The sequence below is a fragment of the Neopsephotus bourkii genome, unplaced genomic scaffold (genome assembly GCF_033783945.1).
Source record: "Neopsephotus bourkii isolate Nb327-2 ecotype Australia unplaced genomic scaffold, CSIRO-AGI_Nbou_v1 NB_1628, whole genome shotgun sequence".
NCBI classification, from domain to species: Eukaryota; Metazoa; Chordata; class Aves; order Psittaciformes; family Psittacidae; genus Neopsephotus; species Neopsephotus bourkii.
In genome coordinates, this window is record NW_026902103.1 from 668,596 (window position 1) to 696,590 (window position 27,995).

General features: G+C 38.5%; 1 protein-coding gene across 4 annotated transcripts; it reads right to left on the reverse strand.

Annotated features, from left to right (window-relative positions):
• On the reverse strand, window positions 1-27,995 carry EMB (embigin). 4 transcript variants are annotated; one of them, XM_061373123.1, is made up of 11 exons: window positions 27,770-27,995; window positions 22,665-22,754; window positions 20,289-20,378; window positions 18,941-19,021; window positions 16,411-16,585; window positions 15,193-15,281; window positions 11,847-11,974; window positions 10,390-10,669; window positions 9,582-9,615; window positions 5,995-6,065; window positions 1-4,150 (listed from the first exon to the last, which is right to left on the reverse strand). In XM_061373123.1, the coding sequence occupies exons 1-10, from the start codon at window positions 27,852-27,854 to the stop codon at window positions 6,011-6,013; spliced, it is 1,107 nt and encodes a 368-aa protein (XP_061229107.1). In that variant the 5' UTR covers window positions 27,855-27,995; the 3' UTR covers window positions 1-4,150; window positions 5,995-6,010. The 4 variants fall into 4 exon arrangements, with proteins under 4 accessions (XP_061229107.1, XP_061229106.1, XP_061229109.1 ...); XM_061373122.1 differs by having other exon boundaries at window positions 22,665-22,760; XM_061373125.1 differs by lacking the exon at window positions 22,665-22,754.

The following is a 27,995-nucleotide window of genomic DNA, read 5'->3' on the forward strand; positions in this document are numbered from 1 at the left end:
TGGCTTCTTAATGGTTAAGTTTATTAGAATTATTTGTAAGTACAGTATTAACAATTCACACTACTCATAACTACTCTCCTTGTTATTTCATATACATCAAACAGAGGCTATTTCAATTTCTGTATACATTTTAGAGATCAAGCAAAACAATAGAACAGTTGAGTGAGCACAAAGTATAAAATCAGAATGTAAAAATAAGGCAAGTGTGATAAAAGCATTAAGCTTAGTTGTTCATTAGAAAAATAGATTTTGCTGCCAGGTTTCCTCTGAAACTTTTAACAAGCATATTGCAAATGAGAGAATAGAAGTTAACTACAGTAAACAAATTCCTTTAAGGCACTATTATGTAACTTCTAATGTCAATTTGAAAATAATCCAGCAAGTCAGTTGACAGAAGTATTACCCTAGCAGTAATCAAAAAAAAAAAAAAAAAAGGAAATAAATAAACCCCAAATTTTTCTTTGGTTAAATGAAAGGCAGAATGGAGAAACAAATCATATTATGTTTCCATATGGAAATAAAACAACCATTTTGGCTAAGATGTAACAAACAAGTATGAAGTCTTACACAATTCAACTACAAAAATGAACTTACCAACAGTAAATTTAAACTCAGTTTCAGTAACAAGTTGTTTAATGCATTAGATATATACGAACTGGGTAAGAATAATAACAAGACTTCAAAACTATTTAAAAACAGAGGAGAAACATTTTTCAAGGATATTGCTTCCAATGAAAGATTTATCACTTGTTTTTTTCACCTGTGCAAGTGCTGAGCAATGGCAGACTGCTTTCAGTCACTGTACAGAACTTCCTACACAAACATTCTGAATGGCAGAGTTAGAAAGAAATTGGCTTTTTTTTCCTACAGATTTGTACTGTCTTCCCTGTACACATCTTAACTGCAAGTCATCTCAGTTCCTGCTGTCTGTCCCTCAGGACCCCTGCAGAATAACTGCAGGTCCTTCCCATGTCCTCACAACTATTCTTCAACTGATTTTTCCTCATTCCTTGCCCATTCCTAATCTGGGGGAGCTGTCAGCTATAAGTGCAACATGATACAGTTAATCATGGTGAGCCTGCATGTGCTGCGTAGCTCAACACTTAAAGGACCTTTCCACTCAAGAAATCTCCCTACAGTTAAGACACCAATCAGTTTCCTTCTAATTGCTCAACAGTCAGCGTGGGAAAGCTATGAGGGTGAATTTAAAGCAGGATACAAACATCATTTTCTTTGGCTGAAAGAGTTAATGGCACACAGATGCTGATTTCAGTATCAACAGCAATACTCATGGGTTTTCCCGCTCTTCCTCATGACTGCATGTGTCAAATGACCTGTAAGTAATCAATTATCTTGGCCCACTATTGGGTAATTCTTAGGTTCTCCATCCTAAAGAAACAGTCTTACAGCTCTATCTGAGCTCAAAGCTTGGAAACTCTCTTATTTGTCAATCTTCACACAGAATCTGGCCTCACAGCTGCTTGCGTTTACTTTGGACCTATGTACAGGAGGAATTTGCATTGACCACTTTGAAGTATTAGGAAACAGCCCTTCAGGATTGTTTTGCAGACCTTACAGTCTTTTCCTCTAAAAAATGGATAAGGCTTTTTTGGTATAGAAACCAATGAACTCTTGCATGAAAACAACGATTTCATCTTGGAAGACAAGATTAGCCCAACAAATGTATACAGCTGAGCCTAACAATTAGGTCAATTATGGATTAGTGTACCTTATTAAAACTAATTTTGTGGATTCTTACAATTAGCCCTGTTGTTTGTAGGAGATACCATTAATTATGCCAGTTTTCTAATATGTATCCTTTAATACTATTTATTGCCCTTTGTAGGGGAACCCAAGTTTTAAAACTAAGCAGACATACGATGAATAAAACCACTTACCAATATGAAAAGCTACTTACCAACCTAAAACCAAATGGGAAACCCCTTGCAGACATGGCAAACACAACATGCTAGAGGTAGTTCAGGACAAAACAATTGTTACAGAAGCCAATTTGACCCAACCCCAAAAGTCCTGATAGGAGAAACACATCACAGACGTAAAATCCATGCTTAATCCAGGTTTCCCAGTTCCTGCTTACCTTCAGTGCAACCCTTTTTTGCTAACACCAAAAAAATATCTTAAGTCTGGCTGATGTTGGCCAAGACCTCATACCACAGTTTCAGTATCAGACAGGAATGCTCCGTGAAGGCAGAAATAAGTTGTTACCATTTCTGCTTAAAAGGTGGTCTTTTTTCCAGATAGTACATAGCCTCCTTTTTGTTGAAAGAGATACTAATCCTGCTTTATTCCGAATCTAATTCTTAGATCTATTTAAGCTTACTCTTTTTCACTACTGAAATAACTACAAAAATTGTTTCAAGCAATATACAGAAGTAAGTCTTTCCAAACTGCAAACCATTTACTTGGTACAACAAAACAACTTTATAGCAACAATAAATTTGCATGAAAAGCTGTAAATGCATTATAGTTTTTACACTGCATAGAAACTTCAAGGCAAAATACAATAAACACAGTACCTTAGAAAGGGAAATCTTTATCAGTGTTCAGTCCTTATACAGTCAATCACTTAATGCTTATATACTTCCCATCGCTTTCCACCTGTCCTTTAACTTGTAATTTTAAAGACACAAACAATGAAAACAAAAAAGCATGTATCAGACTGGATTTTGTCCCCTCATCTCCAACAGCTAATGCTAGGCTTTCTGTTATTTTCAAATCCATAAGAACAGTAAAATCAGAAAAATAAAGGAAGGGAATTAAACATATTTTCAGTATTCCTTTATCTATGTTCAAAGAAAAATGACCAGTTTGAGGAAGTTCTGTTTAGATGTTTTTTCCTTTCATTTCCCTAGGGAGTTTGCAAATGCTGCCTCCTTTTTCCTTGCATTTTTATTGAGAAAAGTATTTTGAAGACTTGACTTTTCTCTTTCTTAAAATTTAAGTTTTTCTTTTTTTCTTTTAGATTGGCAAGAAAACACTACTAAGGCAATCAACTGATATTCTATTAGCTGCACCTTTTTCAATTGCCAATTGTGTAAGTAAATGGTGTATTTAGAATTATGGCAACTACCTCCTCTAAAGCAGTATCTTAAGTCATAACAGCAGTGTCACAACTTTTTGTGTATGAGAACTACTAGTACTCATGTTGCTTTATTGTAATACTCTGAAAATTTTAGCTGCTCAAGATCTACTCTGTGCCTTAAGAGGAGTTTAAGGAACAATACAGTATGCTGCAAGAAGCAAACGGTATCAAGTAGACGCGATGTAAGAACCACATAGTTGTATTTGTGAAATTTCTGTGCTCTGTATAAATTACAATCGCGAAACTGGGTTTGCAGCTCTCAGATCCTGCAGTAATTTTACAAGTGTAAAGAATTATTTCAGTTTCTTTGGATATGGTACTGTATCCCCTTTGCTTCTTTCATCTACTCTGGAATACTCTGAAATATCTGATCTGCACAGTCTGTAAGTATTTAGCCTATTTAGAATAACAGTATAGTAGTACATATATGTGGCAGGACATCTTCAGAAAATTCGTATCTTAAGTATTCAGAATGTACCTATCTTCCTCATTTAAGTGAAGCTAAGAAAAGTCAGAATGAAGACATTTTACTGCTCAGAGCAAACTGCAAACCTGTTAATGTGTAACTTAAATAATGATAAAGATTTCCCTTTGACAATTTCTGTCATAAGAAATGGCCGTGTCACATTCGCTTCATCTTCTAGTAAAAGGCTTTGTCTTTGGTGGAAATACTTTTTTGATCTTACAAGCCCAGCCTTGTAACACTTATAGGCCCATTCTATATCATCTGTTCATTCAATGAATGCGAAGTTAGTTCCAATTTAGAACATAAAATCAAAGACATCAGTCAAACAACAGGAAGTCTAATCACATAAAAAAAAGCTTTTTAGTAAAATAACAAATGTTACAGACAGCAGAGATCTAAATGCAGTACATTGGAACACATTATCATCTGTATAAAATAAGCAGTTTGACAGCTATTTTTAAAGCATCTTATTTTCTTAAAGTGTAGAGGAGTTTACTTAGAAGCATAGTGGACGTTTAAAATGCACAGCTGCATACTTCTGTAGCTTTGTGATCATTTCCATTTCTGCTGTACTAAATCTCCTGAATGAAAGATAAACATATTTCCTTAAAAAATCAATTCTATTATTTTGCTACTTAATATTTTACCATATTTGTTTGAAAATAAGCTTCGTTACAGTTCAGATTTTACTACTTTTTTTTTTTTTAAACAGTCCAGTTTGCAAATCTGGGTCCTTAGTGATTCACCGAGTATCATGTGCAAAAAGGGCTTTACAAGAATAGGACCTTGGAACCAATACTGGATAAATTCTTTTGTGCTAGTTTTGGCTGGGATAAAGCTGATTTTCCTCACAGTAGCTGGTGTGGGCTGCGTTTCAAATTTGTGCTGGAAACAGCATAAGTAACACAGGAACATTTTCACTATTGCTGAGCAGGGCTTACAGAGTCAAGGCCTTTTCTGCTCTTCACACCGCCCCGCCAGCAAGCAGGCTGGGGGTGCGTAAGTTGGGAAGGGAAAGCCAGGACAACCAACCCCAAATGAACCAAGGGATATCCCATGCCATAGGACATCATGCTCAATATACAGAGCTATGGGAAGAAGGAAGGGAAGTGGGATAATATGTGGAATTAAAGCATCTGTCTTCTCAAGTAACCATTATGCATGTTGGAACCTGTCTGTCCTGAAGGTGCCTGAACAACTACCTGACCATAGGAAGTGGTGAACGAATTCACCAATTTTTTTGCTTGTGTGTGGAGCTTTTGCTTTGCCCATTAAACTGTCTTTATCTCAACCCACGAGTTTTCTCACTTTTCTCTTTCTGAGTCTTTCCCCCATTCCACCAGGGGAGCATGAGCAACCAGCTGGGTGGGGCTTAGTTGCTACCCAGGTTTAAGCCATGACACTTTGAAAAACTAAGTCACAGCAATCATAACATATAGGAAAACAGAGGAGAGAACATGCTCTTGAAAGTACTTGTGATTATTTTCTGTTTGTTACTCTTCACCTGCCACTTCTCTTTCTGCTCTTTAAAACAAAGGGTATGGAAACAATCTTTCTTCAAGTAGATGGCTGGTGATGAGGAGAAATGCTACAAGCTGTGACATGAATACAAAGTCATTAATACCTCATCTTGAGATGAGAGACTGGGGTGCCAGCTGCAGAGGGGGGAATAACAAGAGGAAACAGCTACTGTGTAGGATTGGTGCTCAACTGACAACACCATCCTCTAACAAGCATTTCCATCTGGCGTAAGTAGAAGCAATTTGTAATTACGCTGTAAAGAGTAACAAGGATGAGGGTGTTCACTATATAGCTAAAGGGCTACATATTCGCTGCTTCCTTCTACCACTAAAGCTTTCCATCTATTACACTTTCCATCTATTATACTTTGCCTACTTTCCTAGACTCCTATAATCCCTTGTTTCATACCCCTGGTACTGTCACATTCCCCACTTGCATGTTTCCTCCATAAACACACTCAAAACCCAAAATACAGCCTAAAAAGTAGGGGCTTAGGTATATCAACAGTTATGCACCTCAGCACTTACCCTGCCAACTACAGATATATTTCATCAGGAACCAGGTTATTAAGCAAGTTAATCCAGGTCCTATTTTAAGAACTGCATAGGTGAATGGAACTACTAAACCACAAGGATAATGACAGCATTGAATTCTAAGGGACTGGACTCATTGTCTTGCTGATAATACATCATAAATTACTATATATTGTTTTATCTAAACAATGGTTCTATTCCTATGTTCCCACATTTAAAAAATAAAAATAAAAATCAAAACAACCAACCAAAAAAAAAAACCACCAACCAACCACACTGGTACACTGGGATGGCACAATGGATTTCTTCATCCTTGTATTAGGCTGTTAAAGAAAAGAGTAAATTCTTGTCTCCATTTCATTTCTACATACCTTCTTATGCACCAGATCAAACTCTTCTCTGCCTAGCTTCACTGCTTTCCAGACCACCGTCTTCTGATTTACTATAAGAGATGTTAAATCCCAGAACTCAACTTTTTCGTAGGAGCACAGTCATTCCAGTCCCACAACCCAGTAACAGAGTACATCTAGTTGATTTTCCCTCTTCTAACATGTCAAATTATAAGATTAAAAAAATTAAGCACCAAAAAAACCCAACTCTTGACATCTTTTAGCCAAGTAGTAAACAAAAGTCAATCACCCTCAAAACCCCACAAAGTTCTGTGCCTAAGGTATAACAGTGACACTAGTCCCAGAAATCATTTGCTGTACTATCATCTTATTCAGTGTATAGAATTTGTATATAAAGTGAATGCTTAAAACAATATACACCTCAACTTCCTCAGATTATTGGCTGAAACACTATATGATTGCTTTTTCTGGAGTACCTACAACTACCTATAGGGTGTTGGTCACAAAGACTTATATTAACAATACTCTGACTTAAAAAAAAAAAAAAGTATTTCTGAATCACTAGCCTCCTACCTAGAACTGTAGCATTACAGCATTATAGAACTGTAGCATTATTATATATATAGCATTAGAATTGTAACACTCTAATTACAGCCTCAACAATCAAATTCAGATGTACATGAGTCATCATTTGACGTAATAGACCTGAGAAGTTCCTTTTGAGACACTGATACACAATTCTAAACAGCCAGTAGCTGATAAAGCTTTCAGTTATTAAAATCAGGCAAAAAATACAACGTTTAGTAGAATTACTTCACATGTGTGTATCTAAGATAGAACTCCAAAGTAAAGATTTATCAGCTGATCAAAACCGCATCCCACATCTCATCAAGCTTGAAAACATTATTTCAGTGCACTACTGTGCAGGGTTGCACAACAAGGGCGATTTTCAAGCCAAGACATTTCCAGTCAGTCTCACCTCCATGCCTGGCAAAATGTTAGAGCAAATTCTCCTGGAAGGCATGCTAAGGCACATGAAAAACAACAAGGTGCTTGGTGACAGCCAGCATAGCTTCACGAAGGGGAAATCCTGCCTGACCTATTTGGTGCCCTTCTATGATGGGGCTATGGAACTGATGGACAAGGGTAGAGCAGTTGACATCACCTGCCTGGACTTGTGCAAAGCATTTGACACTGTCCCACATGACATCCTTGTCTCTAAATTGGAGACACATCAATTTGATAAATGGACCACTCGGTGGATAAAGAACTGGCTGGATGGCCGCACACAAAGAGTTGTGGTCAATGGCTCAGTGTCTGGCTGGAGACCAGTAACGAGTGGTGTCCCTCAGGGGTTGGTGTTGGAACCAGTCTTGTTCAACATCTTTGCCAGTGACATCGACAGTGGGATTGAGTGCACCCTCAGCAAGTTTGCCGATGACACCAAGCTGTGTGGTTCGGTTGATACGCTGGAGGGAAGGAATGCCATCCAGAGGGACCTTGACACGCTTGTGAGGTGGGCTGCTGCCATCTCACAAAGTTTAACCATGCCAAGTGCAAGGTCCTACACCTGGGTCAGAACAATTCCAGACACAGCTACAGGCTAGGCAGAGAAGAGATTCAGAGCAGCCCTCTGAAGAAGGACTTGGGAGTGTTGGCTGATGACAAACTTAACATGAGCCGGCTTCAGTGTGCGCTCGCAGCCCAGAAATCCAACCATACCCTGGGCTGCATCAAAAGGACCGTGATCAGCAGGTCAAAGGAGGTGATCCTGCCCCTCTACTCTGCTCTCATGAGACCTCATTTGGGAGTACTCTGTACAGTTCTGGTGTGCTGAACTTAAGGACATGGAACTGTTGGAACAAGTCCAGAGGAGGGCCACAAGGATGATTAGGGGGCTGGAGCACCTCCTGTATGAAGACAGGCTGAGGAAGTTATGGCTGTTCAGTCTGGAGAAGAGAAGGCTGTGTGGAGACCTCATAGCAGCCTTTCAGTATCTGAAGGGGACCTATAAGGATGTTGGGGAGAGACTCTTCATTAAGGACTGTAGTGATAGGACAAGGGGTAACGGGTTAAAACTTAAAGCAGGGGAAGTTTGGATTGGATATAAGGAGGAAGTTAAAGGTGGTGAGGCACTGTAATACATTCCCCAGGGAAGTTGTGAATGCTCCATCCCTCACAGTGTTCAAGGCCAGGCTGGACAGAGCCTTGGATGACATGGTTTAAGGTGAGGTACCCCTGCCCATGGCAGTGGGGTTGGAACTAGATCTCAAGGTCCTTTCCAACCCTAGCTACTCCATGATTCTATCATTCTACTGTGAGGGTGGTGAGGTACTGGAACAGGCTTCCCAGAGAAGTTGTGAATGCTCCATCCCTGGTAGTGTTCGAGGACAAGCTGGATGGAGTTTTAAGTGACATAGTTTAGTGTGCGGTGTTCCTACCCATGGCAAGGAAGTTGGAACTAGATGATCTTTAGGTCCTTTCCAACCCTAACTGTTCTATGATCCTTATGGAACAGCAGTATAATAGCACAATAAATTTCCAAGACATATTCCCAGCTTATAATGTAACTGAATTTCAAAACTGGTTAAAAAGAGGGATAAATACTAAAAATATATTTTTATCTATCACTGCAAATAGGAATGGAAGCATGAATACAACATAGGGAAACAAAGGTCACTACATCAAGAAATTTAAGAAGGGTGCCATGCAGAAGGACAAAGAGATAAACATTAAGTGAAGGGACTGAGAGTAAAACATGCATTAGACTGGACACATCAAAAAAGAACTGCTAGGCTGCATCTCAAAACAAAAGGAAACTTAACAAGCAGATAAAGTGACTGAGCGTCAAAGGTTGGGCTGAGGGAGAAAGGTATAGCTTATTTTAGCAAGCGAGCTTTGCATCATCCTCAGGATGGGGAAGCCTACATGGGAGCACCAACACTCAAGCAGCAGAACAGCAACAGAAGTGCCTACACGTGCCCCTTCAGCTCCAGCAGTGCAGCCATCCTTGTGCTCAGTGAGCCCAAGCTATCAGCACCACAAGAGGCACTACTCCAGAGGCTGGTGTTAACCACCAAAAAAGGCAACAATACCAGCTCCCAGTAATCCAGCAACTACAGGCTTACCCAGGATAATATGGGCTTTGACCACATGCAAGTGAGAGAAATTTATGTTAATATGGATAATAAAATAAGAGAAAAATTTCAAAGACTCTTTTATTAAATTTTTACCTGAAAGTGACTTTCCCCCTAATCATAGAGCTTCCCTGCCCATGGCAGGAGGTGATAGGATGAGATGACCTTTAAGGTCCTTTCAACTCAAACCATTCTATGGTTCTATGATTTTAGAATGAGTTCATAATGAGAATACATGGTGTTTTCAAAAAAAATGAAATCTATTCCGAACACCAAAATTAAGTGCTGCCTACAAAACAGCATTCTGCATACTGGAATTTTTAAGGAAGTCTCAAGGAAACGAATGAACTGTACCTTCTTATTCATCACTAAACCTTATCAATTGGGTCAACAACAAGGTATAATTTTATACAACATACTAATATGCAAAAGAGCAAGTATTTAACTGTAGTACACAAATTCTTTACTTACAGATGCTCAATTTGGTCAAATTCTTTTTCGGCTTCTGCATAACAGAAAAATAATTGTATAAGGTCTCAATTTAACAAACACTAGAAAAGTTCTAGCTTATTATTTTACTCCATGTCTAAGCAAAACATTTTTTTCATTTTATTAGTTTTCCAAGATTTATAGTTCAAATTATGTTGTTCCTCTGTTCAGTGGAAGTACCTGTGAATTTTTCAAAAAGCTTACTTTGATCAAATTTTAGCCTGATTTTAATACATTATATATACTATATATATACATGTACGTATAAAACTGAAACACATATACATGTAATATAGACACATATATGCATAGGGGTTTTTTACATAGATACATCACTTTACATAGATACATCATCTTGTACATCTAGTTTGGCTCACCTATATGTGCCTTAGGTTCAACCACCAACAGTGTGTTCTGGTTTGATGCATTTTTAACTTCTTACTCAATTGCTTAACAGAAGTTTCTCTCTTCAAGACTACTAAGAGTTACATACATTCCTAAACAAGTGTAGCCTCTAGATTGTCTTGTAAAGAAAAAAGTAATGACTATATCAAAACATTTATGCAAAAGCACAACTTACTGAAAGCACTTTGTACCTGAATTCAAGACTCATGAAAGAGATTTTAAAATTTAAAAATAATGCAGTGTTCTGGAAGAAAGTATTTTATCAGAAAAAACAGATGTGGGGGGGAAAAAAAAAAAATCACATTGAACTTCATACATGAAGTGTTACATGCCCTATCTTTCTACTTTTGTCTGCAATTTCAATGGAAAGCTAGAAAGGGCTTACCTTTATGTTTTACTTTTGTTGAATATATCTCGTAACAGACAATGAGAGCTACGAAAATAACAACTTCAATCACAATTGCTATGAAGGGTTTGAGAGGCACCATGAAGGACAGAACTTTAAGCTCCAGTCTTCCTTTACTTTTCCCTAATTCAAAAGTAGCTTCACACCAATATTCACCACCATCCTCCTTGGTGACCTTCAGTATCTTCAGATGGGTTATACTGGCAGACTTTTTACTAATTACATACCTGTCTGCCAGCAAAGACTCATTAATGACAATCTGAAATTAAAAAATGCAAGTCTTATTAATGTAATGAGAAAGTGGCTAAAGAAATTATTTATATTATCAATAGATAGTTCTGTATAGAGTGATGTAAAAACAACTTCAGAACAAGTGGCATTTGTGAATTATGTTTACTGCACCTCCAAGGGAAAGTTTTATCTTAGCTGTCTGCCTGTGTTCCCTTTATATTCAGTGGAGGAAAATACACTTTTAATGGGCAAGTTGTCTGACCTGTTTTAGTCCGCTTAAGATCAGATGAAAGGTAGCCCTGACTCCACTGACTCTCCATTGACAAAAGCAGTTTCAGGTGTCAGGATGCAATACAATGTTTTACCACAGCACAAAGCATGTACTTTTAAGTTGAACTGGGAATGCTGCTTCACTGGAAATTATGTTAACAGTCTTACAAGCCAGTGCTACTCTCCAGCAGCACAGAGGAGACAGATCTATTTACCTCCTCTCTAACTTATTTTAGAAATTAAATGCTGCTTCCCCCAGAAAAGGGCTAGAACAAAGTGGCTATACTTCCAAGCCTAATGGGGATCTTCAAACGTGAGTATGTGAAGAAGGGAAACTGCTGAGCAAGATTTTTCGTTATAGCCTTTAAGGCAAGAGCAGAAGTGAGAAGCGATTTCAACTCCTTCAGAATGAAGTGGCACAGCAACCTCCACATGGGATGACCTCCTTCAGCTCCAGTGCCCCAGAGGCCATACAGACGGGGAAATACAGAATTACTTGTATATGGAGAAGGAGAAAAATGGGTATGTACCTTTTCACCTCAAGCCTCCAATACCTTTCATGTCTTTAGAAATGCTGAGCTGTAAGATTTTTCTTGGTATCAAGCAGCAAAATTTGAACAAACTATGACCATTAATATAGTAAGATGAAATACCTAATGACCTGCCTGATTTGTTTCACTTCTACCTGGTCTGTAAGGGTATGGCAGGGACTTTTTGGAAAGGGAACATCATGAAAACCAGAAAAACTAAATCCCTGTAATAATGACTATTCCTAAATATCACAGATTTTTTTCCCATCACGTACAGAGATTTTAATGAGATTTAACAGAAATTCAATTAGTAGAGCCTACAGCAAAAACTCATCATATTTTACAAAGGGTCTGTACTTGGATTTTGCCACTTTGTTTCGCTTGGCAAACAGATGGAAACCTTACCTGTTTACTTCCATTGGTCATATACCAGGTCCAAGAAATGGCTGTATAGCCAGGACATTCACAAGTCATTACAGCTGTATCTCTAAGGTAACTGATCGTGGGTTTTCCTTTTCGTTCAATTTTCGGTACTATGAAATGGGAAAAAGTTCATTATGTGAGATCTACAAGTTTTAATTACAATACTGAAAAAAGATATTTAGGTATCTACTTATAGTAGTCCATTCACTTCCTTTTCCTTTAAAATATAGATGATTCTATCATTCAAGACATGATGTAAATGAAGAGTCATTTCAGGCTGATACTATACATACAGAATTTATGCAGAAACTATGAGAATCCTGTTCACAGTTGCTGTCTGATCTTAAAAGCTGCCAATTAAAACTGAAAATTAAGTGATACACAGATTGCGATTTCTACCCTTGGCCATTTCCTCTTTCTGTAAAAGCTGTGAGCTACATGCTTCAACTCTAGTACACTAGAAAAACATACTAATTTTCATACAACTCCACTCAATCAGCAAAAAGTCATAGAAGTCTATTCCAGCCATAATGCTATAACATAATGGTATACGGCAATGGCTGCATATGCAGGGAGCTTTTCTTTGCAATTAAGACAAAACAACAGACTGATAGACTCTGCAGCTAAAAATATTTTGAGTTGAAGCATGGCTTTCAGGTGCATGCCAATATAAAAGAATGTCAGTCCAATCTTGGTAAGGACAGAACATTGCCAGAAGAAACATGGCATCTGTTTGTAACTTCAGACCTACTTGTCGCAGCCACTATAACCACAGATGACCCACAGCCTTCCAAAAGCAAAATCCAAGAGTTGTTGAATATATTCAGGCATGCCACGGATATATTTGCTCAGCTGTAATTACATCATGCTAGAGTATGTATTTCCCCTTCTTCCCCTCTTTATTAGGATGTTTATCAGCATGCTTTCTTCAGATCCATTTATTTTAAATTTTACCTAGAAGTTTCAATTGTTCTATCTTGTTAAGTAACAGAACCAGTACATCTTAAATTATACTGGTCACACTAGACTAAACAGGCCAAGAATTTGTTTTCAGGAGTTATGATGGAACAATTTGGTATAAACTAAGATTTTGCTTGTTCACTCCGCTCTTCGATTGGCTGAGCACAAATTAATTTTCCACAAAAAGTTCACTTCTTGTGAGCAACCAAGCTTCAAAATTCCCATTCCAGAAACAGTTATTAAACCAATTTCTTAAGAATAACATTGCTTAAAACCTCAGAATTTGCTGCACTATACATCAACCCATCATCATTATTAGTGAAGTCTTCTCACTCCATACATATTTGTTTTAATCATTAAACACTATCCTTCCTTCTAAAGAGCTGTGGCAGAGTACCCTCACTTCTGTCAGGTAACTTCCAGTAATTGTTTACACCTCCCTGGCAATTCATAGAAGAGAAAAACCAAAAGAAGTTAAGGAAAAAAAGAACTTAACACAGGAAAGCAAACAGAAAACCCTCCTACCCAGCACAAGAGGTTTTTTTTAGTCAAAAAGATTTAGCCATTCTGATGAGTGGCAAACAAACTACAGCTACCAGCATACCAACAACACATATGACCACATTAGCCATGAACAAGGACAAATATCCATCATGAGTTCTGGGATCTGGCTCTAACAGAGTGGTTAATCCTGATTGTGCAAGGAAATATTGTGCTTTGCTCCAGATGATTTTGCAAGAATTTTTACCCAGCACTGGTGCTGTACAGAAAAATGTTGAGATGAGCAGACAGGTGATCACACCAGCATTTGCACCAGTCAAGAGTTCCACACTAGTTAATAAAGACAAGAGTTGTTTCATAGTGCATATACCTGGACAGGTGCTCAAGGAACCCTGAACAAAGGGCAAACAAATTAATCTATTCTACCCTTTAATATAGATACTAAAACACTACAAAATACCCATGAATTAATCTCCATATTTAATAATTTGATCTCCCTATAAGCATCTCATTATTTTCTGCAGACATGGGTAAAAGCTTAAATTTGCAGGGTCATGCCATGCCAGAATGGGGAGGAAAGGGAGGAGAGGCAAGACATCCATAATGCCTAACTGCCTTGTGGAAAATCATTGCAGTTAGTTACAGCAGTGATGACTTTAGCCACTGAGTCTATCAACATATTACTCATCTTTCAGTTTGAGATTTGTTCTCTCTGCATTATTGACTGGAAGATTCAAGGACTTCTCTTTCCCATTTCCTTCACTCTTACATTAATCTTAAAAAATGTCAAGCCTGTACATTTTATGGCACCAGAAGTGGCAGCATTCAACCACTGTGAAACAATTGTCCCATCTTCTTGTAATAAATCAAGCAGTCCTATGCACTGTTCTGGAAAAGATGACTTCCCTATTGAGTCATTCCTGCCCTTACTGAAACAGTTACTGTATACTTTCAAATGAATAAGGTCTCCTTTCACTTTTTTAATCTGAACAGAATTGGGTAGACTTTCAACTAAACTTTAAGCATATGCTGACAAAATATACAATCATTTTTAGAGATTAAAAAAACTTAATAAACTACAATTTTTACTTTCTTCAATATTACAAGCTAGTCTCCCTTGGCAGAAGGTTTGAAAACAGGTATCGTTTTAACAGTTATCGTAGGAAAAGGCAATAGCTCTCATTAAGATACGAAGGCTCTCAGCAGCTTGTGTTTGTTCAATTACCACATCTTGCATTCAACTGCATTTCACCTACTACTGTTGAGACAGTATTACTGGAGAAAAGAATGTAACACAGAAGAAAGGGCACTCCTACTCCCCAATTAAACACAGTAACTTTTAATGTAAGTGCTGTTATTAGACAGAATGACAGATGCACTAAAGCAATAATTTGGTGTTTCAGAAATAGAACCGAATTTGTTCAAAAACCTGCCTCCATTCTGCTAATCATTTGCTCCTCTTCTAACATCAAATCTCAAGGTAAACTTCTAAGTCATTGGCTCTGCTTATTGAAGAATTTATCTGAGACACCATCCTTTCCTCCCAAACCCCAGAAAGTGATGAGCATTTACTCCTGCTTAGGGATGGAAAAAAGAGGAAATCAGTTGCTCATTTAAGAAAAAAGTAGGTTTATATACTCTTTTGGTTGGTAACAAGTTTGGTTAAAAAGGCTTCAAAATTCTTCTTCCCTCCACATCTTTGATAGTGAGTATCACTTAGCTTGTCCATATTAGTCACTGCTTATCAAATCAAGTTGCAATTTCCATACTATCCAGAAACCATAATAAAACACACAATTTCAACAGTCAAGTGAAGCAAATCCGAAGTAAAATAAAACTGAAGGTAGTTAAAATTGAATACAATTACCTTGTAAGTGAAAAATACCACTGAGCTGTTTTTCACCTTTCAGGGTACAGTTGTAACTTCCCAACTTACTGCTGTCTGAGACACTAACTCTTAAAAGAAAAAAATAAATTAAAAAAATAATCACCAATATGGTTTTCTGATTGTATTCTCTTTTGCCCTACAACTATTGGTGACTGCTAACTAACAGTCTAAATAAACAAAGAGATTAGTAGTGGAACAGAGAAGAGACACTGCTGAAACACTGGATTCAGATTCACTGCAATGTAGAAACAGCATGACATTTTTAAGAAAACAAAAGCACAAGCACAGTTGTGAACATAAATATTTTCACCCTTTATGCTCATAGAAGGCCAAACATTTTTAAGCAGTATGATCTACAGTTTACCAAACAGGATATACTATACAGCTCACATGGTGAACCCATGTTCAATGTAGGACTTCAGAAGAGATTATTTAAATGGTTTATTCTTTCTAAAGCCAGTCAATGGCTAGCACAGCTTCAACACAGAACAGTTTTAAAGAGCTGCCACCTACTGAAGCCCAGCATCTCTGTCGGTAAACATTTCACAGGCACTTTGTACAAAGATTTACGTGGCTATGCTTGTGTATACAGAGTAGCAGAAAAGTAAAATATATTCTCACCACATTTTCCATCATAGAAATTTCAGATAAATATCACTGATGTTAAGAAACCAAAGCTATGCAGAAATCAACTGGAGACTACCTTGTTAAATATCTGTACAGGGGTTAGAGTCCAACAGTAAATAGTGCCAACTGAGGAAGATTTCTGCATTTCTTGAGACTCCTCAGAGGTTATAAAGGGCTAAGAAAATCTTTAAAACAAAACATTTTTGCGTAAAGCTGTTTTCTTCTTTGTTTTGCTAATTATGACCTAATCACTGATGACTTTCAGATTACTGCAAAGGAACACTGAGATGTAAAAGAGAACATGGAAGAACAGGGAACTTGAAAAAGTAACTGAGATGTTTTTGCAATCTCAGACTAAGACTACTTAAGTTCTGGGTAATACAGGAGTTCTTCCTTCATGCCTGTGGTAACTGCGAACTTTCTCCTTTCCTGCAGCTTCAATCTGCCAGTTACAGACATATATTAAACACTGCATCTTGCTCTACAACACACATGACTAGTGATAGCAGTGTATATGCATGGGATAACTCATTAGAACCTGCAAGTCAAACTGTAAAGAATGCTACTTACTTGATGCTCCAGCTGTTATCAGTTTTATTGGTATGACTGATTGTTTCATTTCCCCTCCTCCAAGTCACTTGAAAACTTTTCAAATAAGAATACTCCTTGTCCAATATGCAAGTAAGTTCAACTTCAACTACCTTTTCCAAACTGATAGTTGTTTCCACAGAAGTATCAGAAGCACCTAAAAAGTTTAAAAATTATTATTTACAAAAAACATTTCTCATTGTGGAGGAAGAACAGATTCAAATTTGTGTTTTACATATGCTGGATTACAAGTGGGTATATTGTGTTGCTGTTATACTTTCCAGGCTAAAACTGCAAAAATCAGACAATGCCACTGAAAGCAAGATAAGACATTCTTCTACATAATTTAACCCAAACCCAAAATTCTTACAGAGTTCTAACATACAAACATAGATATTCATTTCACTGAAAGCAAGATAAGACGTTCTTCTACATAATTTAACCCAAACCAAAGTATACTAAGTACTTAGCTCTCGCCAGGGGCAACAATATCTGCTCCCAGTCTAAACTTCCTTTTGAAATTCACATTTGGTATTTAAAAAGCAGGATTTATTGGACTAAAAATAATAGTAAGCATAGGAAAAATATTAATAATCTCAAAAAGTTTGACTTGTACCTATAAGCACCCAAGTTCAGCCAGTTGTGTATTTTTATGATACTGTGAGACAGGTAGTGTCCTGCTGCTACTGAAGATGTGGACAAAAATCCACAGCCTTAACATTTTTGCGTCTGGCTTTTCATGCTACAGCTGCTGAATTTGAAAACAGATCATCTTCAAATTATGGCTGCCTTTTGCCTTCCTAGTAACAAGCCAGTACAATTACAATACAAAACAGTACAATACAGTAAAACCACCGGACACTTTTTATGCTTATGAAGCTTGTTAAAAGCAAAAGTGAGTGTATCCAAAAAGTAGATTCCAACAGCAGATAATGCAACGGTGTTAAGTCACTGGACCAAGTTGTGGCTGCCTCATCTGTGGGAGAGTTAAGTCCAGGTTGGATGGTGCTTAGAGCAACCTGGTCTAATGGAAAATGTCCTGCTCGTGCCAGTGGAGGTTGGTACCAGATAATCTTTAAGGTCCCTTCCAACCTTAACCAGTCTATGATCATCTGAATATCTTGTATTTTCTCTGATCTACTCAGCCTTTTATAAATAACACACTTGACTTTTTACTGGTCAGCACTGACATTTTATTTCATAATTGGCATTTTCTTTCATACCTTTTAGATACAACTGTGGTTAGTCTACCCAAATACTCCACCAAAAAATTATTCCAGGCCTCACCTCAATCCTACACCTACCCTATGATGGTCAAGGGTACAGTTGTATTTCACAGCTCATTCAAATTCTTTGAGAAGAAGCAAGTTTTAAGGTACAGCTCATTGCCCTAGTACTTCAAGTCATACCTAAGCAGCAGTAAAGACTGGCTGAAGTAGAAGCCCCAGATACTCCCATAAAATATTTAAACTTCACTGGGTCTGGTACATACATTTACAGCCTGCAGAACAGCACACCAAAAAATCCAAATCCCAGCCAAAATACCACATATCTGTTGAACTAGGGTCAAAGTCACAGGTGCAACACCTTAAGCTTTCATAGCAGAGGAAAGTCAGTAACTGCAACTCATTTATTAGAGCCACCACACTTAATAAATTAGCCAAGCATAACTCACCTTGTTGTTTACAATAGAAGTAATTTTACAAATGGAATTGGTTTCAGAATAGCTAAACCTTTACAGTCAGATTAATTACACTGGCTAAAAGTAGAATCTGTACTTTGAGGTTATTTAAAAACTTCACACTTTAAATGAATGGAATGCAAAAACCCTATGCTGTTGAAGGCTAACCACTACCACAACCGGTATCTGGGACATCTCTGTACCAAGAGTACATGTAGCAGAACAAGAGATACTACCTTAAGCTTCCTCCTAGAAGAAATACAGTGTAAATGCTGTACAATAATGTCATTAAAATATCATAGCAGACTTTTGCAATGGAATTCTAAATTATCTCCTCTCATTGAGAGGTATTTCAGTTAGATTAATTTTTCTAGTTGTCCAAGAAGTTAATTATTATGGGAACTTCACATCACCTGTAGGAAGAGCTTTATCTTGCCTTTTCTCCATGCTTTAAATCCTGTAATGCTGCAAAGTTGACTGACAGCTGCTGGTTAACAAGTACCCTAGCTTATGTGGTCTTCACAAGCAGATTCACTAGTGCAAAGAAACAGTCACTTGGATTGATTTGGGGGAAGCACATAGCTATGAGCTGGTTTTACTTGCATTTTTTAAAAAGAATCTCATTCTCCACTAATAAAAATAATTATTAGAACACAATAATGCAACAAACTTATTAGTATTTCCCTTTATTGGGCTCATCACATGCTTACTGTGAGCACTGTAACTTTATCAAGAAAGTGCCATCCTAGCTACTTCCCCAACTCATATAAAAGATTGTGCATAATCATAGGCATTCAATATAACATAACTGGAAGAGGAAAAATTACATACCAGGTAGGAGTAACTCATACTGCACAGAAGTGACACTCTGATTGCTTGTCTGTCTGGACTCTTTTGTGGCAAGATTCGGACCTAACAAAGTTGTAAAGGAAGCAATGTGATATGTTATGATCCTATAAAGGTAATCATACTGCAGAACATCAATACAGTGCTGCAATTATTTCTTACAGTAATATCAGGGAAAGGACCTTGCTAAACGCAGACTACTGTGGACATCCTTTCACATACCTTGTGGGTTAGAAGCAAGAATCTGAAAACTGCAGTGTTGTGTGGCTGCTGCTATAGTAATTATGTCATTTTAGAAGATTGTTTCTAGCTTTAATATACTGTAACTGTGAATGTCAATACTCTGAAGAAGTTGTAACTATCCACTTTAAAGCCCGATTCAAAGACTATAGGTGGGCCCTAAAACTGTATAGGACTACATCAATGTTTAAGTACAGCTTGGAAAAAGCAATAAGCTTTTTTTTTAAAAAAAAAAAAAAAAGCTTTTTTTTTTTTTAAAAAGGCAAAAAACAAACAACAACAACAAAAAAAAAAAACAAACAAAAGATAAGCAAAAAAACACCACCACAAACACACACACAATGTAACACAGAAAGACAGAACACTGCCATTCCCAAAGCCACCGCCATTTAACAATATGGCCAAAAAGCTGGAGGTAGACCATCTAATCTAGATGTAGCTCTAATAGATGACCATCATCTGCCTGACTAAAATATACTCATTTCCTTCTGTGAAGGAAAACTGTGTTTAGGAAGTTTAATACACCCTGAAAAAACTCCTTTCTGTCAGGCTATGGATAGCCTACTTTTCAGGGACTACCTTTATAAAACTCAATACAGCTCTCAGGCAGGCAACTGTAAGCATGAACAGTCTGTTCCCACTTCCCTAGCTGTTTTCATGCTCCATGCATTTCCAGGACAGCAAGAAAGCAAATTGATAAACTACAGCATTAACAACAGATGTAGCCCCACTAAGTAAGCATCATCCTTCCACATCTACACACATAACTGTTTCCTTAATATTGTACTATCTGCTTACAAATCCCTAGTAAACTGAAACACACTGTGGGAGAAGGCATTAGAAGTTATGCTTAAAGGAAAGGTCAATTTAACACAGTTCTAGCAATTTTATTTTTTCAGTTTCAACAGTTACTTTCTGTACAGCTTGAACATCTTTATCTTGCTAATTACCAACAAATACAAAACTTCCATGACCATTTCATATTAAAAACAACAACAACAACACAAACTAAAAAAACACAGACAAAAACACTAGGTAGAACCTTAGAGTAGCTGAAACAACCATTTCAGTAGAATGACATGATTGCTTTTACCAGGTACAGACACTTCACGTCCAAGTGTCACAGGATCCAAAGGGCGCCCCTGTGTTTGCCAACTGACAATTTGTGTAGTTGCCATGGGTTCTAAAAGGTGACAAGAAACAAACCTGTTACAAAAAAATATTTTTCTTTCAATTTAGTGAAGAAACAAAAGCAACAGATTCCTCTTGCCCCACAGTACATAAAACACACTGGTTTTAGTTTTACATGCTTGCAAAGCAATTTTACTGTCAATTTTATAATGCATTTCAGAAATATAGAAATAGTAACTATATATTGAATCTGCCTAATCATACAACATTATAGGGGAAAATTACACTAGTTTTTGTAGAAGAAAAAGGGCTTCATTATGTCTCCTGTGCATGGATTGAAAAGGTTCATATTCAGTCAGGAAAATGGAGAAAACTGGCCTAGCTTGATTTCTTACTGACAGAAGCACTGGGTGGCAGAGTTGATCACTGCGCAGTAAAAATAGTCTCTGAAAGCCTAGGTCTCCTCAGAATTACTCCTTCCCTTTTCCTGCATAAAATACTGAACTTTGAGGCAAAGTTCTTGAACGTGCTTCACTCAGCTGCAATTTGAGAGAACCTGGCTGTGCTAAAGGAGGGCCCTGCTAGCGATCTGAATCCAAAGGTCTCTGAGCAAGCATAAGCACAGGTACCACATGCTTTCGAAGTTGCAGGCCCATTCTGTAAAGCAGTGTTTTTCTTTTATCTGCATGCCAGCTCACAACACTAAGGACACTATGCCACAGGCAATCAGCCTTTTGGCTGGCTTGTTTCATCTGCACTTTCATACCTTCCCTCCTGCTTCAACAAGTTAAAGTAACAATAAACCTGTATACAAAGGTGATGACGCCGAAGAACACAGCTACATTTGGTTGTTGCTGACAGCATACTGTTGTCAATCTCAGGTGCTATTACAAAACGGCTTTTTAAGAAAAAGAAAATTATAAAGCTGTCTCCCAGCACTAGACAGTAAATCCTGGTTCTCTAGATAACACTACAAGCAAGCCTTGATCTCTACCTGATGGAGAAAAACTAGCCCAAGTGTTTACCCCTGAAATAAGACATGAAGGCTGAAAGAGTTCTGGAGACTGTCTTTGCTTATGTGTGAAAACACCCTGTTTTCTCATGGATCACTTCAGTTTATGTCAGTCTAGTACATGCATCACTTCATTTGTTACTGAAATCTCTCATGATGATACATTCAGAAGGCAGCAGTGCCAGTCCATATGGTAACTGTTATCCATACACAAAAAACAAAACCACCTTTAGAATGCCCTGCGCACTAATAGGATCATTATACTGACTTTCTTTCTCAATTCACGTATAAATGAAATAATCAGGTTAGGTCATATTATATAAAATACTTGTGTATTTTAGTTCATGGAAGCTTTCAAAAACATCTGTGGTCCCTTCTAGATCACATCTTTCTATACAACCTGTAGTGGAAGGGGATCCTACTCATAGCAATGTGGTTGGAACTAGACGATCTTCAGGGTCCTTTCCAACCCAAACCATTCTCTGATTCTATGTATATGTGTGCTTAAGTATGGAAAGAGTTACCGAATACAACAAAACTGTAGATGGAATAACTTTTCCAAACTTGCTTGAGTTAGGTATAAATATAAATATAACTTAGTCCACGTTTGATATGTACTAACCAACATGAGCTTTGGTACACTGCTGAATTCCTCCTTCTCTGTGTTTATGAGAAAGGAGAGGTGGAATCAGCAATCATCAGTTTCTTCTCCTGCCTGGAACTTATTCTCTGCTCCCTATTAAAACCACAGTTAAGGTCCAGAATATGATGAATAAAGTCCAGGGACAACCAAAGGTTTTGACACATCCATAATTAAAAAAAAAAAAATAGAGGAAGATAGCAGCAAGGAGCCTGGCATTATTAACAGAATCACAGAATAGCTAGTGTGTGTACATATATAGTTAATAATATATATAATTAATGCCCTGGTGCAAGGGCATTATTATACCTCTCACTAGCTCAAGAGGAGGATTCCTCACACAAAAAATTACCAGGGCTGAGTGCGAAAACAGAACCTCGGACAATGGTTCTAGGTTGGGAATTATCCCATCTCCAGGGCCATTGCCTGCTTTTATCACATATATGCATAAAGGCAACAGATCACACAATTAGCAGTTAGACAGCTTTTTCCGGTTCTCAAGATTCTTACACCTTAGCTCCTGCAGTGGCTTTAAAAGACGCAGATTACATATTTACTTCTCTTCCCTCTGAAGTCACAATCTTACTTTGAAAGACTTTAGTATAAAAATGTAAACTCTACACCATAATTTAATATCACTAGGAAAATGTGTTATAGCTTTAGGTGTACTGAAATAAAACAATTACCAGGAAATGACTCATTAAGTCCATTCTTCATATTAGTCAAAGAGTTTGCCTGAGACTGACTGCTTGCATCTTGTGTTGTCATAGTCATAGCTGGATCTAAAGAAAGAAAAAAGGGTTTAAAGAAACTTTACTCTCCCTAAGTTGAACTGAGTCAGAACCATCTAGTTAATGAAAATAATTAAAACAGAATTTCCTCACCACAGCCTACTACCTACATTTTTTCCCCAAAGTTCTGAGCATACATAGAAGAAGCGTGCAAGAACTGCTTTTCATTTTTTATTTAGCTTACTTTAGGCAGGAAAAGACTAAAGAACAGAAGCAGTATTTGACCTCTAATTTCTGCAGGCCTATCTTTTCCTGTAGCTAGCCTATAGCCAGGCAAAGACATTCTTCAGGATATTCCACCAGGCCAATAAACTTTTTAAGGTGTACTCAAATTCTGTCTTGTTTATGGGCTTAGACCACCATGTTTTACGACAGTGACACTAGTTGGTTATTTTTAAACAAAGATTAGCAGATTCACTAATAAAGACCTTATTACAACCTTAAACATCTAGCCTGTTTTGTGATGCAGTGAAAAACTTCCTTTCCTACTACTATTACCCTGGTGAGCAAAGCAAAAGCATTTATCTTAAATATCGAGTTCAAGTAGTAATAATGACTAGTTCCATTTATCACCACTGCAAACCTGATACTGCTCCTGCAACACAGCTTTTGCAAGAGCCAGGCAAGACTCTAGGGTGTTGCTTTATGGTCTTGACTGGAGAAAGGACAGGGGAAGAGGCAAAAGACTTGCTTAGTTTGAGTATATTGCTGCATCGCCCTTCTATTAAGAATTCAAGGTCCCTACCTATTTTATAAAAATCAAGATGTTTAGCCCTTCCTTTCTGTTCCCACATTTGGGTGGCAGAACTAGCCACTGTAAAATAAATGCTACTACCTTCAGATGCTTATGCATTCCAGGACATATTCTACTGCCATAACACTAGGACACACTTGTTCTCAAACTCAGAGCAATCTCACATTAGTAGCTTTTCAAGTGGTTTGGCTGGTACCTATACAGGGAAAAAAGGACATGTGCTTTGCATTTGTAATTAAAGTCTGGCAGAGGTAATAATCTATGCTAGACATCCAAGACAGCAGCAAGTATAGATGAAAAGTCAAAAGCTACATCATACTTTAAAGTGTGCCCAAGCTCACCGAGAGCTGCATGCCTTCAGCAGAAGGTAGTCAGCACCCTGCCAGTTCCTACAAGTGAACAACACTACTAACACTCCTGACTCATTTCAGTGCAATGGGCATAGACCACCTACAGACACTCCCACTGGCACCTCCAGCACACGGTTACTCGAGATATCAGAGCCATGCCCAGCTTGCACCATCTGCTTTTTCAATCTGCCTCAAAAGTAAAACAAGATCGTCAAATAGCATTATTAAAAATTTAAGCATTAGCAGTCCTTAGTAACAGGCTCTTACTTCTTCATACTTCTTCACACCAATACACTGGTTCTACAGCCAAGTGTTCCCTCCCAGCCCTTCACCTAAGCAAAAAACTTAATAAATCTGCTCTGAGTATCTGCTGACTTATGACCCATCCAGCAAGAAGACCAAGTCTTATTATCTTCTCAACAAAGGTCCTGAGAGCAGGGAGAGCTATTATGCTTCCAGTATTCATGGTAAGGTTGAAGAAAGGTCCATGAATTTTTATATCGGTAGCATCTTGAGGCATTCTAAAGATGTCAAGGATCACCTGACCATCAGCTCAGTAGATGCAACACCTGCACAGTATTTAAAATCCCAAAAGATGATGAATTTAGAAGATGCTAGAACCAAGCTATACAGCAGCTCTGTTATCACTCTGCAAGGAATGCAGATAACCTGCAACATGTTTTGCATACTAATATGGTTCCCATCTTGGCTGCCTTCCTTGATTCATGTATCAAGTGAAAGCAGTTCAAGTAGCATTCTTTCTAGTCACTACCGCTTCCACATCTTAGCTCTTATCGGTCCACATCAAACTATATAGCAGAGATAACATTGCACCGCTCCTCTCATATACACCTGCTGAATAGCATCAGAAATCAACACGACCCAGCACTGCATGCTTAGTGTCACCAAGTCAGGCACTAATGTAAGCAAATCTGAGTAACTTCTCAAACTACTGAGTCATGGCTGCATATCTTCCCCTACAATTGATGTGCATTAGATTTAATCAATAGTGTGGTGGCTTGCTATTCTCTTGGTGCCCCAGTCTTTATGCAGGAAGGAGCTGGGGAGAGTATGAGGTCATTAATTTGTTTTTTCTGCCTTACCTCTCCTCTATATTGCAGCCAGTACTTGGGGGATAGAGTGTAGAAGTACCACACTTATCACCAGAGCAATTTCACGCTTTAAAAATCTATTCATTCTTTTTCAGACAGAAAAGTAGCTGAATAGAAAAGCACTGAGATATAATTTCGTTTAATTTAACATCATCAATTTAATGTTTAATTTAATGCCAGTTTATTTCATACCAATTTTCACAAGTCTGTGGAAGCACACAGCATTCACTATCCAAAACCAGCCACCAGAACCTCTCAGTACTCCAAGGAAAGGTAAAAGCTGCATGCTGAGCCCTCCTGAAAGCAACAGAGGATTCACATAAGTAAGAATTCCAAATGCCCTGAGATAGAAGCCCTTCCCTCACGACAAACCAGAAAAATCCAACCTGGAAGCAAAGTCTTTAAGAAATTAGGTGCATCCTCCACTCCTGTAACTCCTTAGTATCTTTGCCGTCAGAAGCTAGGAGATGAGATGTGGTGGGTCTGCTTTTCCTCAAGGAATGCTGCAACTAAACTAGGCAACTAAACTAGGCAATCACAAAGGTTGCCTAATGAAGCAGCAAACTCTGAAGAACAGTGTTGTGACACCACCCTCCCTTAGAAATTACTCTCAATTCAGTACAGAGTAAGTGATTTTTTTTTTCAAAACAATTAACATTTACAAGACTAAAAGACACAAGCAACAGAACAAGAACTCTTCTCAAGCTACTTATCAAAATAAAATCGAAGAGGCCTTTTGTGGTTTCTGCTTGTCCAGCTGCAGAAGACTGCAACCCGGCTTTCTGCAACTGTCCTTGTGCACTTACTACACCCTCTGGTTGTGTCTATTGCAAGCACCCCTTTTGCCTGAAGAAGTCTGCTGAACCCCCACATCCCCTGAACACATACTGTTTCTGGACTTCACAGGAAGGCAATTTTAGTTCTCCACCCTCCAAAAGAACATGATTCCCCTTCACTGCACGTGCACAGATGGCCCCTGTGCCTGACAAGCTTTTTGTACGTTTGGTTAATAACCAATGAAAGCTTAAAATACTTTTTCTCACACTTAAATCACCACGGTAGGAAGTATGAAGACTTCCTACCTAAACAAATATAAAAGCATTTAATATAAATCCAAAAAACAACAGCCTCTATATAGATAAAGGGTACTAATGCAGGTGGCTTATTTCTGAAGTCTGCTCAAAGCCAGACTTGATATCCGCCACTTCAGGAAGATATGACTCCGGAAATTTTGGAAACACAAATAGGATTTTGTCGGGTTTGGGTTTTTTGTGTGGCTTTGGCCTTTTTTAAAAAAAAAAAAAAAAATTGTTTGTTTTTCAGAAGATTATATTTCACTGATGGGTTTACATAAACTTAGAACTGCTTCAACTACCTTTAGGTAGTTTTCAGCAGTAGCAGTCACCAACAAACATGTGGCTAACTTGCTAGAATGTGACTCATGTTCCTACAATTATCAGGCCATTTACAGTCACAAAACTTTTTGATTAATGAAATAAACTGTTTGAAAAGCCTTAAAGCTTTGTGTACATAAATACACATGTATTTTACAGTGTAAGAACTATAGATTTTCCTCTGAATGCATAAATATATGTATTTTAAACAAGCGTTAGTAAGTGCAAAACGCATTTTCTGTCCTTATATATTCATACAAATCACAATATTTATGTATTATATGAAACTACTACAAATTCTACAGAAGTTATCATACACAGGGAGCAGTACTGCTTCTCTTAGTATCACAAAAACCAACAAAGGCACAAAAACTTGTATTGATATGTAATTGCTTATATACCACATCCTGAAAATACAGCTAAACCACTGACAGTGGACTGAAGTCTCAGCAATAATGCTCACATACATGCATTGGCAGAACTTTCTGCCTTGGGAAGACACACTCCAACAGTCACGTCTTGCACAGCAGACATTAGCAATCTCGTATTTCCTTCCACTACCATTCTGTACTACTCTGCAATACTCCAAAACCAGCAATTAACAAAAACACACTAGCTTTAGGGAAGGAGGAAAAAAAACCAAAACCCCTCCTATTTCTGTTGAAAACTACTAAAGGAAGCACAGAGCCCAGACAGTCCAAGCCCCTCTTCCCTCTTGGATTTTAGATGCCCCATTTAAAAACCCAACCTAAAATCCTCCAAGGAACATTCCTCACAACCTGCCAGGCATACTTATAGTTTATGCAACTTACCAATTTGTGCGTTTTTCAGAACTTAAAATAATGCCTTACCCAATAATCATAAGGCAGCAATAAAACTGTAAGTGCTGCACCTACAACAAACCCCTCCGAGGCAGGGAGCCGGGATGTTGCCAGACCCCAGGCCCAGTGCGCCCTCTGCCTCTCAGCCAGCACCGCGCCGACCACCATGTTACCGCCAATTAAGGGCCGGCAGGGAGGGGATCCCTACTTCCAGCAGACCTATGAGAAACCCAAGCACGTTTTTGAAACTAAAGGCGAGAGCACGCTGAAGCACAGGGAAGACGGCACCAAGCAGCTCCGACCCCAGGGAGGGTCGGTGTCGCTGAGAAGAAACGCCTCAATTGTTGAACAGGCAGGGTCGAGGAAGACCCGCCTCGCCGCGCCACCGCCTCGTTTCCTGGGGAGTCGGGGATGCCGCAGGGCAGGGAGAACCTTAGCTCGGCCGCAGGTCCCAGGTGGTGCCCCTGGCCCCCTTGGCTCCATTCCGCCCCGATTCTGAGAGCGGACAGGGTGGCTGCAGCATGGCAACCACCCAGCCCAGCCCAACCCGCGAAACGAGGGGCATTTACCTGCTGGGCTCCCGCCCAAGAGACTGAGGTAGAGGCAAAGCAGCAGCAGCCTTCCCAGGCACTTCCCTGCGAAGGCGGCAAGCATAGTGCCACAGCCGCCGAGATCTGCCGCTCCCGGCGAAGCACAGGCAGTTGGCTCGGCAGCGGTCACTGGGCAAGCCTCGAGCGCGCAGGGGCGGCTCTGAGGGAGAGCCGGCTGCGGCACGGATCAGAACCAAAACAAAGC

Excerpts from the sequence above, each read along its gene's own strand:
- EMB (XM_061373122.1), bottom strand. The coding sequence starts at position 27,854 with ATGCTTGCCGCCTTCGCAGGGAAGTGCCTGGGAAGGCTGCTGCTGCTT. Across the intron at positions 19,022-20,288 it reads ACGTGAAGTGTCTGTACCTG|GTCCGAATCTTGCCACAAAA; the intron begins GTAAAAGCAATC and ends CAACTTTGTTAG. Across the intron at positions 9,616-10,389 it reads AACAAAAGTAAAACATAAAG|AAGCCGAAAAAGAATTTGAC; the intron begins GTAAGCCCTTTC and ends TCTGTTATGCAG.